This window comes from Poecilia mexicana, unplaced genomic scaffold, assembly GCF_051168715.1.
Source record: "Poecilia mexicana isolate PSO_F unplaced genomic scaffold, ASM5116871v1 scaffold_18, whole genome shotgun sequence".
In the NCBI taxonomy this organism is placed as follows: domain Eukaryota; kingdom Metazoa; phylum Chordata; class Actinopteri; order Cyprinodontiformes; family Poeciliidae; genus Poecilia; species Poecilia mexicana.
The window spans coordinates 16,183,113-16,201,999 of NW_028263387.1; the positions used below are offsets into that span (position 1 = coordinate 16,183,113).

General features: G+C 39.4%; 1 protein-coding gene across 1 annotated transcript; it reads left to right on the forward strand.

Annotated features, from left to right (window-relative positions):
• The first annotated feature begins 791 nt into the window (after window positions 1-791).
• sec24d (SEC24 homolog D, COPII coat complex component) lies at window positions 792-18,066 on the forward strand. Its single transcript, XM_015008314.2, has 23 exons — window positions 792-895; window positions 2,687-2,874; window positions 4,052-4,154; window positions 4,378-4,511; window positions 4,597-5,013; window positions 5,611-5,732; window positions 5,926-6,037; window positions 6,629-6,756; window positions 7,665-7,803; window positions 7,914-8,029; window positions 9,066-9,190; window positions 11,199-11,390; window positions 11,531-11,624; window positions 12,371-12,487; window positions 12,594-12,764; window positions 13,866-13,962; window positions 14,048-14,193; window positions 14,275-14,413; window positions 14,892-15,010; window positions 15,095-15,274; window positions 15,357-15,551; window positions 15,734-15,823; window positions 16,654-18,066. Exons 2-23 carry the CDS (start codon window positions 2,724-2,726, stop codon window positions 16,792-16,794), a joined length of 3,228 nt encoding a protein of 1,075 aa, XP_014863800.2. The 5' UTR covers window positions 792-895; window positions 2,687-2,723; the 3' UTR covers window positions 16,795-18,066.
• Window positions 18,067-18,887: the final 821 nt, after the last annotated feature.

Below are 18,887 nucleotides of genomic sequence, written 5' to 3' on the forward strand. Positions count from 1 at the left end.
TTTTACCTATTTTATTGCTTATTTTACCTATGAAGCACATTGGTCACTTTGTTGTGTAGTGCTACACAAGTACAGATTGATTTATTAATTGATACAAACCTGCATCAGCACTAAAGGTGAATGATGCACAAAATTAGCAAAAGTAGCAGAATTTCAGCTCTACCTGAAAACGACCAGAGGATTTTTTTAAATGTTAAAATTAGTCTAAATATGTTTAATAGATGAATTTATTTAATAATTACCATAGTAAAAAAAAAAAAAAAAAAAAAAATTATATATATATATACATATATATATATATATATATATATATATATATATATATATATGTATAATTTTAACGTTTTTAAAAAGATTTAATATATAATAAATCAAAAATGTTTACTTAGCATAATAAATCTGAAAACTAGTTTAAGTACCAGGTAGGTAGGCTGTCTATATTCAGGTGATGAAACTCTGACTGCTGACGTGTATGGGTTCCCTCAGTTTCACGCATGCGCACACCAAAAACCCAGTCTGTAAAGTTAGCTTGACTGCTTCACACAAAAATGAAAGTCAGATGGCGAACTCTTCAGAGTAAAAATTACTACTTGATTATGAAAAAGTGTCCGTATCTAAAGACACCAGATGAATTTTATTTGGCTGTAAAATGTTGATTTGAGACAGGTTCAGTGTGATTCGTTGAGAAAACGACGTCAAGTTTACTTTAATTCCCTGATGCGAGAGCGTGTCTTCATCATTGGTGCTTTTATTTTGAAAAGCTTTCACGCCCCGTAAAGATGGCTGGTTTGTCGTCGTCACGGCAGCGGAGCGACCCGGTGCTCTGTGGAGTTTGACGTGGCACTCCGCTTTTCTCAGAGAAGAAGAGGATCTATCTCTCTGCCCCGCTGTTCAGGTAAATAACACAAACCAGGAATGATGACACCATTACACCTTAGATTAATAATATTTCCTCCTCAGGTAACATTTAATGTGAAACGTGGTCTCACAGATGGAAACTTTGTAGCGCTTTCCGCTTACTCGCAAAGATGCCTTAATATGTAGTAACAGTGTGATGTCATGTTTTTATAAACGTATATAAAGGCCAATGTTATTAAAGTACTATTCCTTTTACAAAATGGCAAACATGCCCGGCAAATTGTGTTTTGATTAATGAAGAGTTGTAACGCCTTTTTTTCCTTTCTTTTTTTACCCATCATAACGGACTTTGACGTGGCAATTTTCGGAAGTTGCGCAGTTCCCCAAGCATAGAACCTTAAACCCCACCAAAACTGTCACAATGTACGTGTTAAATAGGTCGAATTGTGTTTAAAATAACATATTTCCGGGGTTTAAAAGCATTAGATGAAGTTGTTAATACGCAGCTGTTGCTTAATGACCCAGCTGTGCCCAGTGGCTGGTTTTTAAAAAGTTAATTATAGCTGCAGGGTCATAAGCTTTCTGTTTGAATACGTAGATTTAGTTGAAACTTATACAGCTACGATTTTTAAATTGCAAGATCCCGTACACATATTGTGATGTATTTTTGTTGTAATTTGTGCAACGAGCCTGTGCATAATAAAACTCAACAGCACATTTTTTCCACTTTAAAACTATATAGTCACTTCCATTCATTAACTGTAGGTCTACCCGCATATTGTTTTTTTCCTTGTATTAATTCATTTGAAATAGTTTGTAATTCTGCTGGATTTGCTTAGAGCTCACCATAATCTGATTAGAAGATTAATACAGTTTTTTATTGATTACAGCTGGTTGTGTTCTAATAACTTTTTTTTTTTCAGAGTAATCTTAATTACACTTTTCAATCTCAAATTGCAGTAGATATGGCAATTGTTAAAACAATACCATGTAAAATGATGCTGTCTCTACAGTCTTATCATCTGGGACCTCCCACTTGGAGTGAACGCTGAGCTTTTTTGCATATTGGTTAGATGCTAGTGGAGTTTAATCCCACGTAGGACTATCTTCTGTAATCTTGGGAAAACGTGTACAGGTCTGTAAAATAGTTGTTTATATCCACTAGGCACACCCATGCCTGATTACTGCCATACTTGTGAAATCAATGAAGCCGAACCTTCTTGACAGCACGAAGTAGGCTAAAAGTTATTGAAAGTCAACAATAATTCCCTAGTCTAAGAAATACAAAGTCATTAGCTTCTATTAAAAAAAAGGATTAGAAAGGAATTTCAAAGCTTTTAAACATATTTTCAATTTGGATCAAATTTAAAAAAAAAACTTGTCCTAAATAAACCAAGCTGGTACATCTACGGTAAGCTAGAAGTTTTCTCCCCTTAAATTTTATTTTCTTATTTAATCTTTATTTATTTTAATTGTCTAAATAAAAACTTATTTTTAGGCTAATAAAAGTATGTTTAAATTAAGCAGTGGCAGTCGATTTTGAATAAGCATTAAAGTAAACACTTTAATTGTTTGAGTTGACTTTAGTTAAACTTACTGCGTTTTACAGTGTGGTGTTCTTAGAAGAAAATTTAAACTGAAGCAATGCTGCTTTATCTATCAGGAAGCAAAGTCGAAGGTCTGCCACACATTGTTGATAACAGAATGAGGTCAAATCTCAGCTGAGGTTCACGTTGCTTGTTTACGTCCGGTTTACGCAAAATACAAAATTAAATGAGCAACCACAAAGAACTAATTCATGTATCTTATAAACTTTATGTTTTACCAGGTTGGTATGAACAGACAGTGACAGCCGTCCCATCAGAATGAGCCAACAGGGTTACGTAGCTGCGCCCCCATACTCCCAGGCCCAGCCGGGAATAGGGGGGTACCAAGGTGGATTTGGAGCTCCCCCTGCCCAGCCCCTCTATGGACATTACGGAGGACCACCTCAGGGATTTAATGCTCCACCAGCAGGTACGATCACATTTACAAAAGAATGCTAAAAGAGATGTTTCAGTTTGTGTGAATAGAATCTGCTCAGTCCACCTCATGTTATCAATATTTTATTTAAGTATTTCATTTTTTTCCCCACTGCGTGCAAGTTTTCCTGCTCCATTAAATCACTGCTGCAACCAGCTCTCATGTACAGACATTTTCCCAATTTAAATGCTACTACAAAAAGCTTTTGGCCTACCTTTGAAATGTTATCAGTGACACGAAACTAACACTGCATCAGTGCTGAAGCTGAATGGTTATGAATACTTTTGAAAAGCAGTTTATGTTTGTGCATCTTCTTTTAGTTTCTTCCTTTTGGCACTGCCACAGTGGATCATCTTCATCTCACTCTAGCTGTGAAAAGACACTGACTGAAAACATCAGCAGACGTGTTGATGTCCTGTTTATTTCTCTGCTGACAACTCACCAAGTGATGTTGCTCTGCAGTGATTGGCATCTAAAGTGGGTAACAGAGATCTGATCACACAGGACCAGCTTCTAATGTCAACTATGATTGGTCTTGCTTAGCCCTGTCTACATTTCTCTCAGTCAGCCAGGGTGCATGTTAATCTTAAATCTCAACACAGCCAGCGATTCATGCGTGGATTTACACTGGTTTAGACGTTTGCAATATTCTAGTCCAAACTACTGCAGCAATATCTCAACCCACTCGAATAGGCATCCTTGTATTTCTCCCTGTTAATTTTAAAATAATTTTGTTTATGTTTTTATAAACCATTAAGTAAGTTAGCAGCTTCTTACTCAACAAATGTTCTGACTTTACAAACTTCTAGGTGGAAAGCATCTGCTTCTTAGCCACAGGAAAAAGTGTCAGAGCTGGATATAAACTTCTCTACTACCTAATACTTTCAAGCTTTGTTTAAAGAGTCATTCAATGAAATAATTTCACTTTGCATTGTGTTTTAATAATTTTTCAGACATAATCCTGTCATTTTCCTCTGTCACATCTCTCTACATCCATGAACCTTCTCTGTGACCTTCCTTTTTTCCTCGTCATATTTAACAGCTTTTGTCCAATACATCAACATACCTCCAATTCACACACCAAAACCATCTAAGTGTTGCTTCCTCCAAGCTTGACGACATGTATTTATGTAATACATAGCAGTAGAAGACTATCTGTTATTCATTGCAGGTATGATGAAGTCACCTCCTACCTCGCCTGCAGCAATGCCACCGCCTCCTGTATCCAGTCAGTACAATCCAAGTGTGCAGCAGAACGGTGCTCATCCCCAAAGGTAAATTCCTTGGAACAGCAGCTGGATAGAAAGGGAAATTCAGTGAAATCATAACATTTGGCAAAGGTATAAAACATTGACCTTACACCATAAAAGGTCATGAGCGCAAATACTTTCTAAATATTACCTTAAGACTACTAATACCTTAGGTAGGAGGTATTCTGTCATTAGTAGAATCCACTGAATCAGTTTTAATTAAATAATCTGTTCTAACCTTCTACAGGTATGCCTCTCCATCGGCTGCCTCTCCTCCTTATGGTCAGCCTTCACACTCTGTGTACAACAGCATGGCATCGCCTGCCCCTCCAACGCAGCAGCTTGCTAATCAGATGAGTGCTATGAACCTGGGCAGCTATGGTAAAGTTGTTGTTTACTGATACTTCAGAGTTTTCCGTTATCTTTAACACCTGACATTTCTTAATGTTTTGCCTTGTCCTTATAGCCCCAGGCGCCATGCAGAGCCACCCCCCTCCTCCAACAAGCTCTGCTGCCCAGCAACATTTCCAGACACCAGCTCCAGCAATGGGTCAGCCACAGATGCATTCAGCCCCAGCACCACACATGGCCTCTCAGAATCAGATGTCTCCGCCACAGTCACCCCTTACAAATATGCCGGCATCAGGACAACCAATGGGAGGACAGTCGATGACTGGGCCGCCAATGGGAGGACAGTCGATGACTGGGCCGCCAATGGGAGGACATTCGATGGCTGGGCCGCCAATGGGAGGACAGTCGATGACTGGGCCGCCAATGGCAGGCATGAACAGGCCTTTTCCTGGACCTCCACCTTCAGGCCAAGGAGCTTTCCAGCAACATGGTACAGGACCCACTGCTCCGTCAGGTTACCCACAGCAATCAGGTAACTAGCTTGCAATGCCTTTCACAGCAGGGTTATTTGTTGTATTAAATTATATATTTTTCACATACATTATATTAATATTATATTTATTCAGTATAATGTCAGAACTAACTAAGAATCAAACCCTTTATAGGACAGAACATACAGTCTTTCTACACTTAGACCCTCTAATCGCTTTGCATCACTGGCTCTGAAGTATAAAGTACACCGGTGAAAGAAAAACCTGGTTTTGATTTGTTAAAATGTTAACATGCAGATAAAGATTTTAAAAAACATACAACAACATGTAAAATCTTCCTATTAAAAAAAGGAGCTTAATATTCGTCTGGATAGTTAGACGGAGCAAGAAGTTCCTACTATGGCCTCCTGGAGGTAGCAAATCTTTGTCCGTGGTTCTGCATTCAGGAGCCTGGTAGCAGAGGTGGAAGCTTATCCATGATGTGTGTATACCACTATGAATTTTGTCTTCAGAGGATTGGCAACACTGGACTCATTCCAAGTCTTCATAAGCCATAAGGAAAATTAAAATATTAATCAAAGGCAAATGTTTTGAGTAGAACCTTAATTCTGATTATGATGCATTTCTTAAACTTGCAGGTCAGTTTGGGGGACTCATGTCTGGACCCCAGCCAGGCATGCCAGGGGCCTTTCCTGGATCTCCAGGTGGACTTGCTGGTCCCCCTCAGAAGAAACTGGATCCTGATTCTATACCGAGCACAGTGAGTGTGCATAAATTATACCTGCTGTATTACAATCTTTTCTGCTGTAGTTGTTCATTCTGACTCAATTGTTTGTTTTGTTAGCAAATCCATAAACAACCTTGCTTTAATTTCATACGTGTGTTTGTTCTACTCTCAAATTCTGAAGGATTATCAAGTAAACCTTTTTTTACTCCAACCTTTCTGCTTTTAGACCCAGGTTATTGAGGATGACAAAGCGAGGCTGGGAGGACAGGTCTTTAGCACAAACATCAGAGGACAGGTCCCACCTCTTGTCACCACTGACTTCACAGTTCAGGATCAAGGTGCCAATATTTTCGATCTGAAACAATCCTAAATGACTACTCAGACCTCTGGTATTGGTTTGTGTTTTATTTGTACATAATTGATTCAATGGTGAGGCTCTCTGACGTCACAGAAGACAAACGCCTGTGATTGGTTTGTTTGTACCTCCATTTAATCTACTGGCTGGATTATATGAATATGAAACATATCCCACATTATCCAACATACCCAATATAATAGGCTCTTTATTTCTGGTTGATGTGTCTGAGCTTCGGTTGAGAGTGATCCTCAAAGCGGTAATCTTGAAAAACTTTCATTTAATGCAGGTCAAACAATAGGAATATGTTCAATATGAACATTTGTTCTTAGTTTTAAGTATCATAACTACCAGGAATATATTTCTTCTTTTTCCTTTTTAGAGCAACAGCAGTGTTCAATTTAAGATGCATTTTATTATGTTATGAAATACAATGTTTTTAATACATTTACAATGTCTGGTTAAGTTGCAACATTACTTTGATAGTGATAAATAAATTAGCTACAATTAGAACAAAAGTGTTTCTCATTTTGATGTGTCCGGCGATACTGAAATGTTGTTTTGCTGACTTCAGGGAATGCCAGTCCAAGATTTATACGCTGCACGACGTACTCACTGCCCTGCACCGCTGAGCTGGCCAAACAGTGCCAAGTGCCTCTTGCGTCCATCATTAAACCATTTGCTAAGTTGCCCAAAAATGAGGTAAGCTTCACTTTTACTCGGACCATCACACAGAGAAGGAAGATAAGGTTACGATTCACTTAAACAGCAATGTTTTGATGTTAGTCGAGCGTTTATTCAACACTTGGATGGTTCTTTTCTTGTACTGTTTTGTCTGTCTACAGACGAAATTGACTTTTTCTTTTGTAATGCAGCATGAGCTCTAAATTATGCCGAGTTCACTAAAGCTGTTTATATCTATCTGCTTGTAGTGGCATTTACACTTGGTTTTATTCAATTAGTGAACACACTTATTACCATATGCCTGAATTTCAATTTTTTTTTTCCCCAAAGAAATTGTCATTGTTTGAAGGACTTAATTTGTCCTTTGAATAACCTCCTTTAGATAATTGTTGGAAGAAGAATACTCACTTAGATATTTTCCACCTCCGCTCACTCTGTCCCAGATGCCACACGGCCTTTTTAGGAAATGTTAGCTCTCCTCATCTGGCTTTTAGACCTAGCGTTAGATCTGCTGGGGCAAATAAAAAACAAATGTGGTTTAGACAAAAAGTCTCAAAGGTGATATTTTCTCCTCACTTATTGAGCGCATTGCATTTGGACATAGCTCAAAAATCATCTTATCGGGCATAAGAGTTACTTTGTGTAACTGGTTTTAATTTGTGAACCTAGAAAACACCTGTAGAATACTAAATTCTCTCAAATATTGTTGTTCTAGTAGTAAACTATTATCTTAATATAATTTAAAGCAGCGTTTAGTTTCTCATGCATAAAAGGATCATTGGAAAACTCTTCAGTTGATAGGAAGTTGGCAGAGTGCCTCTCAAAAGAATCCTTGCCCTTTGAACTTTTTTTTACATTACAACCGAAAACTTTAGCATATGGCAACCTTGTAGCACATCTTTTAACAGGTTTCTTCTGTTGTTCAGACTCCTCTGTATGTTGTGAACCATGGCGAGACGGGCCCAATACGCTGCAATCGATGCAAGGCCTACATGTGCCCCTACATGCAGTTCATCGACGGCGGTCGTCGCTATCAGTGCAGTTTCTGCAACTGTGTCAATGAAGGTATGGCACGAAGAAAATGAGACTGTGTTAAATTCTGTTAATGTAATAAGGAGTGAAATAATATATGAGAGAAGGTTACATTATGTGTCATTCTTTGCTTTCTCGTCAAGTGCCGGTCTTCTACTTTCAACACCTGGACCACATGGGCCGTAGGGTGGACTTCTACGAGAGGCCTGAGCTTTCCCTGGGATCCTATGAGTTTGTTGCCACACTTGATTATTGCAAGGTAAACTACAAGAACAGATCTGGCTGCAGTTATCCTGTTTACACAATGCTGACTTAAAATGATCTGATTAATACAGAGAAATAACTACATTTATCAGCTCTGTTCCTGTTTATGGCACTGATTATAAACACCACAGTTGGATCCGACCATAAGAGCGCCAATACTGTACGCAAGATTTTCCAGAGACTGTTACTCATTGTACGAATTAGTCTAGCAAGGACATAGGGTTGGACAAAAGTCTTGAGCACACTGAAAACAGGGGACAATGGGGAGACGGTGATGTAAATTATCTGTGTCCCAAATGAGGACAGCTGCTAATGTAAACAGCAGGAGAGGTTTCAACTTAGTCACTCCACTGATTTATTTTTATTCTGCTTACAACAAATGAAACAAAGCAATCAGAGTGAAACCTTTCAAACACAAGTACAACTCTTGTTTTTTACAGAACTAAAACAAAATGTGGACATAGATTTTTTTTTTTGCATATAAAAGTTTGACAATTCTGACATCCATATATATTCAGCCCCCTTCCTTTGAGATTGCTAAATAAAATCCACTTTTTTTTTACCAATCATTTGCCTTCAGAAGTCATTTGATTGGTAAAATATGGAGGACCAAAACGGACAAAATTAAATAAATGCATCTTTAATAACTAAATGTACAATTAAATAAAGTTTAATCAAGTGCCTAAATTATTGCATATGTCATAAAATCATTAAAATGCAATCTTATAATAGGTGATGCAGATAATTAATCAACTGTATTTATTTCATGATTCCTGTTCCAGCAGTGACAGCATCAAATAATTTTATCTGTCAAAATCGCAAGTTGAGGAGCGGGGCTTACACCGATCTGTTTAACTCCATTAGTTAAACGGCATAATGGAGAATTGTCATGGAAGCCGTTTTGTGACCACCTCCCTTTAAGTGTCAACTTAAGAAATTGTTACTGTGTGCTTACAGCAAGAAGAAATCACCTTTATGTCACTAGTTGTCCATCTTGAGAGAATAAACTACTGCGTTTTTTCCCCTCGCAGAACAATAAGCCTCCCAATCCTCCTGCCTATATCTTCATGATTGATGTGTCCTACACCAACATCAAAAGCGGACTGGTCAAACTGGTATGCGATGAACTCAAGACTCTGCTGGAGAAACTGCCCAGGTACAAGCAATAATACTAAAAACCAGTTTGTTTATTCCCAGTCGAGTAAATCGGTGCTACAATTCGCATCCAACATCTGACTAATTGGGGGAGACAAAAACAAAACGCTTTTCTGATTTAAAAAAAAAAAAATCAGCAAAAACAGTTTGTTCTTTGAGTCAAGTGAAGGTTTCATAGTTTTGCTATCAGTGAAATGATAAAAACAGAACTCCTTGAGCTTCATCCACCTTTTGCTGACATTTTGATTTATCTTTGAGAACAGCTTGCTCTTCTCTAGGTTACTCCTTACATGCTCCTTTAGTGCCAGCAACAATATCTCTGTTCTTTTTGCTGTCATGACTTTATACCAAAAACATACCGTGGATAAAAATCTGTCAGTTCAGTTCGACTTGCTTATGTTGGCCACCTGTCCTGCCAAATGTGTGCCGAATTAATATGGCATTCATTAAAAAGTTACATTAAAAAGCAAACCAAATTATGTAGAGTGAGGACACAGCTGAACGTCAGAGCCGTTAATGAGTCGTACTTTTCCTTTAGAGGGAATGCGAATCTGGATAAGTTAAATAGAACTATATGGAAATAGCATTTGGCACTTGCAGTGTTGGCAAAGTGTGATTGTCTTCTGTGTTGTGGTAAATATCAGTGGGTTTTTGTGGAATACCTGCAGACTCACAGAATACCTGTAGACTGAGCTAACGCTAATGGTGAGATGAAGAGGTTCTTTATTCATGTGTCCATGAATCACAAATATAGCTCTCAAAAGAAGCCAAACATCACCAAGCAAACCCCTCTTGGATCATGTTCCAGTCCTGCAGGGATGTTTATACTTGACTTGGAAGGTCTTCTTGTTAAATGAAACAATGCAGTGAAGCCTAAAGATAAGCCAGGTTCTTGTCTAAACTCTTCTTCTTCTTCTTTGTCCGTTTTGCTTCATGCAGCTCAAACCTTTTGATTCAAAGGTTTTCAAAGTCAGATTTAGTAAGACCCCTCTTTCATAATTCACAGTCCAGTTCCAGATGATTTCATGGTCTTGTAGGCATTATATTTTAGCTTTGACCGTTTTGTTGGATGGTTAAAACGGCATCACAAAAGTGTAAAAGTAAGAATTCAAGGTGCAACTCTGAATTTATGATAGATTTTCTTAATTTACAGGGTCAATAATACAAATACATGTTTGAATAAAGCTCAAATGTTTTGCTAAATATCTTTCAGAGAAACCACCATCAACAAGCTTCTATCTAGTATATTTGTAGAAGGATGTTTGTTATTCTATTGACAGTATTGGCAGAGCTCATGTAGCTCTACTATATTTAATCTCTCTCTTTAGGAGCATCAGAAATTTGCACAAATAAAATTATTAAAGGAAGTTCTGAAAAAAAAAAAAGAAAATCAAGAAGCAATAGTTGGAACTTGCCTTCAGTGTTGCCAAGCAACTAATTGTTTGTCTCCTTTCACTGCTGAGCTTTTTTCAAGATGGCGTTGAGCTGGTTCTTCCGGAGCTCAGTCGAGTATGAAGGTTTTGGGCCAGAGGGTTCCCCTCTCAGTGGTGTTGTAACATTCATTTCACTGTTTAGAAGACACAGATGTTCCAGTTTATAAGAGTTACCCATTGTTGGTGCGTCTGTTTATATTTGTATTTTTACCCTGTGTGGATCAGAGACTTGCAACCGGTTCTTGTGACACTGCACCCTAGCAAAAGAACAAATCATTAAACCTTGCATATTAATATTCGGATCAGAACTGTGGGTTTGCTATATCCAAGATATCCAGGTTAACAAATTTTTTGTCTTAATGAGAGAAAATAACTTTCCCCCAGAACTAATCCAGTTATTTGTTTCCTTAACGAATAGAATATTTCCTCTCCTCCGTTCTCTGCGCCTGGCTTGATACTAGTTGAGGCCACCCTGAAGGGAACCCGATGCCCTCCTTAAAGTCCTCTGTGTGTGTGTGTGTGTGTGTGTGTGTATATATATATATATATATATTTATTTTTTTTGGCTGATTCCAGGGAGGACGGAGCAGAGGCCTCAGCAATAAAAGTGGGCTTTGTTACTTATAACAAGGTGCTTCACTTCTACAACGTGAAGAGCGCTCTGGCCCAGCCGCAGATGATGGTGGTGTCAGACACAGCCGAAATGTTCGTCCCTCTGCTTGACGGCTTTCTCGTGAATTACCAGGACTCCAGGGCCGTCATCTACAAGTAAGATGCATATCTCAAAAAATGAGTGCCTGCGGACTGCAAGTTGGAAGCGAGCAAATGTCTCCGCTGACGGCCCCCATTCAGTCAGCAGGGCTGGCAGCTGTTGGCTTTGACCAGCTTTTAATCTCTCCTCTCTTCAGCCTCTTGGATCAGATCCCCGACATGTTTGCAGACACCAACGAGAGCGAGACGGTCTTCGCTCCCGTCATCCAGGCTGGAGTGGAGGCGTTTAAGGTTAGCAACAGCGTGACATGTGTCAGCGTGTAGGGGGGACACGGCGGCACTTCCTGTCATCATCCACGTCGTCATGCACTGCTTTGAGTTTATATGTGCACTGAAACGTGTTTCCGTTTGTGTGTTGGGTTCTCACAGGCTGAAGGATTCTGTTTTCTATATTTCTGCTTCTATATGTAGAAGTAGAAATATGTGCTCTTGTCTCTTTAAAGGTCCCCTCCATGACTTATGGAAAACTTTGGTACTTAGAGCTTTCTCCCAGTCAATCTTCCTGTACATCTGAATAGCACTGGATGCAGTTCATTCAAACTCCATTAGCAGTCCATGGTTGCACAAAGTAAAAATCAGACAAACCAGCATACAAATAAAATATCAATTCAAAATATGAAACCACAGGACAATAACAACTAAAATCACACACAAACACTGAAAGCAGTGTTTGAAGTGATCATTGTTTCAGATTTATGGGACTACAGACTGGAGCCCACTTAGGCAAGCAGCAGTTTATTTTCTCAATCTATTGTTTGTGTTCAGCTAAAGCTAACAGACGGCTTGTTTCTCTGATGCAAGATCAGGGTTTGTGGTTAACTGGAAGAAGCAGATAGAACACAATATTTCAGAACTATACTGTTTACATATCAGTTTGCTCCACTTCTGGACTTTTTTTGCACAGATTTTTGTTGCTACACAAGCCAAACTGTGCCAACCCAGTCAGATTTGCGTGTGATCTGTTGTCGTCCTTCCAGGCAGCAGAGTGCAGCGGGAAGCTCTTCATCTTCCACTCATCCATGCCCACCGCTGAGGCTCCGGGGAAACTGAAGAACAGAGACGACAAAAAGCTGGTCAACACCGACAAGGAGAAAGTGAGCTCCTTTTTTAGATGAACTTTCTTTAAATGTCGGTTTATAATCTGCTCATTAAGAGTGAATGATGTCTTACCCAACACTGATGGCCTTGTTTGTACAATAGACCCTTTTCCAGCCTCAGAAAGGAGTGTATGAGCAGCTGTCTAAAGACTGCGTGGCACAAGGATGCTGCGTTGATCTCTTCCTGTTCCCCAGCCAGTACCTCGACTTGGCCTCCATGGCCGACGTGCCTTCACACACCGGAGGCTCCGTCTACAAGTACAATAACTTCCAGGTAAGGAGCTCAGACTAAATACTTCCAGTGTTGTTGCGCAACAAGCTCTCAAGACACTGCAGAAACACAATTTGCAACTCTTATGGTTCTCCTCTGAGTCATTTTTATGATTACGTGGAGCTGTGTCAGTGTTACCTTATGCTCAAACAGGAGGAGGGATTGCTGCAAAGTAAAGAGCTGAATGGAAACAGCTGTGCTCCCCGAGATGGAAAACTAGCATTTGACTGCTTTGTGTTCTCACTAGAATCAAAGTGAAATGCTTTTGATTAAAGTGGAACCCATTTAGTTTGATTGATATGGTCTTAAATTTCTTTTACAAATGTAATCAGTTTGTTCTCTGAAGTGCCTTGAGACGACGCGTGCACTAAACTAATGAAATAAATAACTTTGCAATTTAAACAGATCTAGAAAATGTCTAAACTATGCTACAAAAATATCTACATAATTCAGAGGAACAAATAACTCAAGTAACCCACTTATGAAGACAATCTTTTTGTTAGTTAAACTGAATTCTCTAATGCCACATATAAAATATTTGAAACTTGTTTTCCCAAGTCAAGATCTTTTATTTGTCTTCTGCCCTCTGGTGGAGTATCTAAATATTACAAAAAGCAGGAGAATTTTATTCAAGACGGCTTTTCACTCACTGTGTAGGAAACGAGTCCAGTTTTTAGATTGTGACAAAAAGTAAAATGTTAAGATTATTTAAAAAAATGTTAGTAGTTACACAACAAATAAACAATAAGGATTGTTTTCATAAACAACTGAAAAGACGTGCATTAATTCTGATGCTTAAGTTATGCCCTTTTTTTATTTAGTAGCTAGATTTAATTTGTAAAAACCGTAATACATTTACACCTTGATTTATACCTGTCAAAGCATCTAACAAAGTCCTAAAAGATGTTTAAAGTATAGCGTTTTCTATTTCTTGCACCCAATCTTTTAAAGATAATATAAACATATTCTTCATGCAAAGTTTAATTAAGTCACAAAATGAAATCTAAATTCCTCTGAGATGTTAGGATGTATTTACTTTTACTAATTTCTCAGCCTGTTTGACCAAACAGACCAAATAGTGACAATAGTGCCATCTGCTGGCAGGTGGCGACCGATGGGGAGCACTTCCTCAGAGACCTGAGGAAGGATTTGCAGAAGAGCCTGGGATTCGATGCCGTGATGAGAGTCCGCACCAGCACAGGTAAAGAAAAGCAAACCTTTACTTCCTATTGTTAAAATTGGCCAGCAGATGTTTTGCACAGTGCCGTGTGTGTGTGTCCCTCCAGGCTTCAGGGCCACAGACTTCTTCGGGGCCATTTACATGAACAACACCACGGACGTGGAGATGGCGGCTGTGGACTGCAACAAGGCTGTGACCGTGGAGTTCAAGCACGACGACGCTCTCAGCGAGGAGTCGGGGGCTTTTATGCAGGTCCGCCTCTCAGAAACAAGATCCGCTTTATAACATGGCGACGGATCCTGCGAGAACATTTCATTGTTCTTTAATTCCCAGTGCGCTTTGCTGTACACCACCATCAGCGGTCAGCGACGCCTCCGCATCCACAACCTGAGTCTGAACTGCACCTCGCAGCTGTCTGAGATGTACAAGTGCTGCGAGACGGACTCCCTCATCAACTTTTTCGCCAAATCAGGTCAGCTCCTGTTTTATCGCTTAAAGTAGAAAAAAAAGTGTCCTCTGGTTGAAAGGATTAAATATTCTAGTTGAACCCAACAAAGGAGAAGCTGGTGCAGGCACTCGCTGGCTCACCAGTCAGGAATGTAAAAACAGCTATTTGTGTCTGAATCAGTAGACCGGTAAAGGGCATCGGATGTCATTTAGGCAGACGAGGCTCAAACAAAACATCTCGTTGTGTGTGACACACAGGTTTCCAAAACAGTTTCGCAAACTATCAGTTTTATTTCTTATAGTTTCTGCTATATCAGCCTTTTTTTTTTTTTTTTGAAAGGTGATTGGAGCAAATTTACTGTAAATGTTTCTAACTAGTTGACAAGAATGTTCTTCTTTTCATTGAAATTGGGGTAAATGTGAAGAAACACTGAGCTTTTGTCTTAAGGGCCATATTTGAAGAATTGCGTAAGTGTTTAAAAGTTGAGCCTTACTGCCTCCAGCTTACCGTGCCATACTGAACCAGCCTGTGAAGAACGTGAGGGACATCCTGGTCAACCAGACGGCCCACATGTTGGCCTGCTACAGGAAGAACTGCGCCAGCCCATCAGCTGCAAGCCAGGTCGGAGAAATAAAGAAATTAACATTGAGCGATTCTCGTTTTGGCATCAAAAGCTCCTGTTTGACTGTATTTTTCTGCATGCAGCTGATCCTGCCTGATTCCATGAAAGTGTTCCCAGTCTACATGAACAGCCTGATGAAAACGGCTCCACTAGTGGGCAGCACTGAGCTCTCCACAGATGACAGGGCCCACCAGCGGCTGTCTGTCATGGCTATGGGGGTGGAGGACAGCCAGCTGCAGCTCTACCCACGCCTCATCCCACTGGTAGGTGCAAGCAGACAAACTGTGCATGGTCAGCGGTTTCTTTGATCAAAACGTCAGCGAAACCATGCTTCCCGTCTCCCAGCATGATGTGGACGCTAGCGGCGAGGTGGTGCCTGCTCCGGTCCGCTGCTCTGAGGAACGCCTCTCAGACTCCGGCCTGTTTCTGCTGGAGAACGGGCACTCCATCTTCCTGTGGCTGGGCCAAGCGAGCCCGCCGGATCTGATCCAGAGCCTCTTCAACGTGCCCTCGCTCGCCCATTTGCAGCAAGAACACATGGTGAGAAATCATCTCATTACGTACGGGATGAAACGGTTTGTCGCTTTAGTCTCCAGATGAATTTAATGCGTGTGTTAATGTGGCCTACAATCACAAATGTCACTTCTTCTGCTCTTGTAACCATTAGTAGAATCAATATTACAAACCTGTGCTTTAAACTTTAACCTTCTTTGTGTACTTAGTTCACACTGCCAGAGCTGGACAACCCGCTGTCAAAGAAGGTCCGAGCCATCATCAGTGAGCTGCTGGAGAAAAGGCCAAACTCTATGAAGGTAATGACTAAAACAATAACGAGCTGCTTCCAAAGGAGGAAACGAAGAGTAAAAGATACTTTCAAATGATAAAGCAACAATTATTAGGACTGGACATGATAAAACCCACAAGAAGAGATCATATATGTAAAGTGGAAGGAAAATAATTTGTGGTTTCCATATTTTCTCACAGTACATGCTAGTAACATGTATTCACCCCGAGATACTTCAGTAGAAACACTTTTAGCTTGAAATGAACCTCAGAGCTTTAAGAGAATTAAATGTCTGCCCATTCTTTGCAACATAACTGTTCAAAGCATGTATTATTTTATAACCAAACCCTTCTTCAAATGTCTGCATAACTTTGTATTTACCTACAGGTGGACTAATTACTATTTAGACAAGAAGTTGCACTGACCTATTTTTTGGTGATAAATACAAAATGCACACAGCTTTTCAGATATTTTTAGAAGTTAAATCATATTTTTTTACCTTCTACTTTACAATACCATTGTGTTATAGATTGAATTTTTGTGATTGTAATGTGACAAAAGGTGAAAGTTCAGAATTTGAGCTCATTTGTAAGGCTGGTGTATGGTGTCAGTATTTATGAGAAACATGTAGATGTAAAGTAAAATAAATAAATAAATGCAGTTTCTAGAATATTAGTTAAAAAAAATCATTAAGAATTAATCACGCACTACTCTACCACATAAAATCCCAATAAAATAAGAGGAAGTGAGAAAGTCGGAACAGTTTCTCCTCGTGTTACCTGGAGTCCTCACATCATCATGACGTTTCCAGCTCCTTTACAAAGAGCAAACCTGTAACATTTCTCTCATCCTGCTCAGCTGCAGATCGTGAGGCAGAGAGACAAACCGGAGATGTTGTTCCGTCAGCTCCTGGTGGAGGACAAAGGCCTGCATGGCGGCGCCTCCTACATGGACTTCCTGTGCTACGTTCACCGGGAAATCAGGCAGCTGCTCACCTAAGCCGACACACCTGGCCTTAGAACATTTCAGATGATCCGTAACACATTTCTAAGAGATACGAATGATAACGTGACTGCAGACAGCCTTCAAGAAGCCCAGAGCCCAAAGCTGCCTCTGGGACGGTTTGATCTGCAAAATAACATCTCGTCGTTAAGAGCTTGCAGTAAATGAGGATCTAAAACCCACTTTGACCTCAGCAATACCCCATCCAGTCTAATATCATTACTTTGTAAATTATTTTCTGGAAAAGACAAAAGGGTTATTTGTGTAGACATTCTGTGTTAATCTTCCAAGAAGAAGTATTTAAGTTGTTATTTTTCAAACAATAAATACTCAATATTTAAAATGGCTTTTAGATGTTTATCATGTTTACTTTACCATCAGACTGGAAAGTGCTTTACAATAACCAGATGAAAAATTCGAAAACGTGAGGAGGACGACAGCGAAACAAGCGTCTGGGTGCAGGAGCTGAATTTCTGTCCTGCTTTTACGCCAGGAGTGACTCAAAGCGTTCAATTCTCGCATGCCTCCTCCGAAAGTCGCATTCTTTGTCCATTTATGGCTGAGCTTCCATCCACACGACCTGCAGAGACGCAGAAAGAGCTGTTTTGCTGTTCTGAGCTCACGGCGAAGCGAACGCAGCTGTCGCTCGGCAGCAAATGAGGGCAGGAGGAGAAAAGACATTTCTTCTCTCCTCTTGCCTCGAGTCCTTGAGATGCTGCTGCTCCTGCTGCTGAAAGGGAAAGACTGGGTGGCTGGAAGACATCAAAAAGATTTTTAATTTGTTCTCGTCATGAGTTGCGCATTTTTATAGAAGGTTAATTTAAAACCAAATTTTAAAAAAACTTATTCAATAAATGCAAAATCTAATTTAGCCAAAGCGTCAGCCTACCTTCAGTGTACAGATCCATTAAATGTACGTACAAAGAGTTTTCAGTACTGTATCTTCATGCTATTCCAGATATTATCCTGTCCTGTGTTGATGCAGCCAGTATATTAGTTTTGTTTTTTGTATTTACACAATATTACCAAATGCCTTAAGTTGATTTATTTGTTAATATTTCTGCCAGAGAGGTAAAAGACCAGCAGTTGTGTCACTTTAGTTTGTATGCAAACTTAACTCAGGTGATTTCTGTCCATTACCATTTCAAGTTGAAAGCAGTGATTTGGTTTGAGCTGGAATGATGGAGCGAATCGACGGTCTTTGATGCTTGTTCTGCTTCCTAACTGTAAACAACTTTTTGTTTTTGGTAATTAAACTTTCGACTGAAACAGTTTCGCTCATTTGTTTCTTTGCAGTCACTGCAGTAAAGAAATTAGGATATCATCAAAAAAATGAATTCAAGTAGCGATACTCATTTAGATTCATTGCACACACTGATGTTTTACTTCTGCTCATTTTGATGATTCACAACTAATAATAATAAACTGTCTTTAAGATTTAGAATATTGAATAAGATCAATTCTTTTAATACAAAAATGTTCTGTCTAGAAAAATGATGGGGAAAACTGCTGACTTGACAGTCACTGACGCGCTACACAGGGAGGGTAAGTCACAAAAGGTCAAGTGTCTGGCTGTCCAGCAGGTGGACACGTACAGATGATGAACCACAACCATTCAACTAGTCCTCGAATGTCTGAGGTCTCCTCTTGAAATGCCCATTTCACCAGTATTTTAAATTAATTAGAGAAAAACACATCTCATTAGTTTAAATATATAAAAAAATTATAACCATGAAAATAAACTGCAGGCATCGGAAAACATTTGAATGACCCTATCACAGTGAGTCTTAATTTCCGTGTGTGATAACCTGTTGCTACCACAAGGGGGCATGAGCTGATCTTTATTGAGTTTGAAGCAACTGCTTTTAACCTGAACATCAAAAATGTGTTAGTATAATTTTAATTAAACGAATAACTTTACTCTGTATACAGTGATGAACCGTTCACATTTTATCTGCTTCATGGACGATTCTTATTTTCACAGAGTGAAAAGAAAAACGAGTGGTCAGAAAATAATCAATGACAAGCTACGATATTTAAAGTGGCGAATCCAATAAAATCAATATTGACCAACTCAATGCAACTGAACC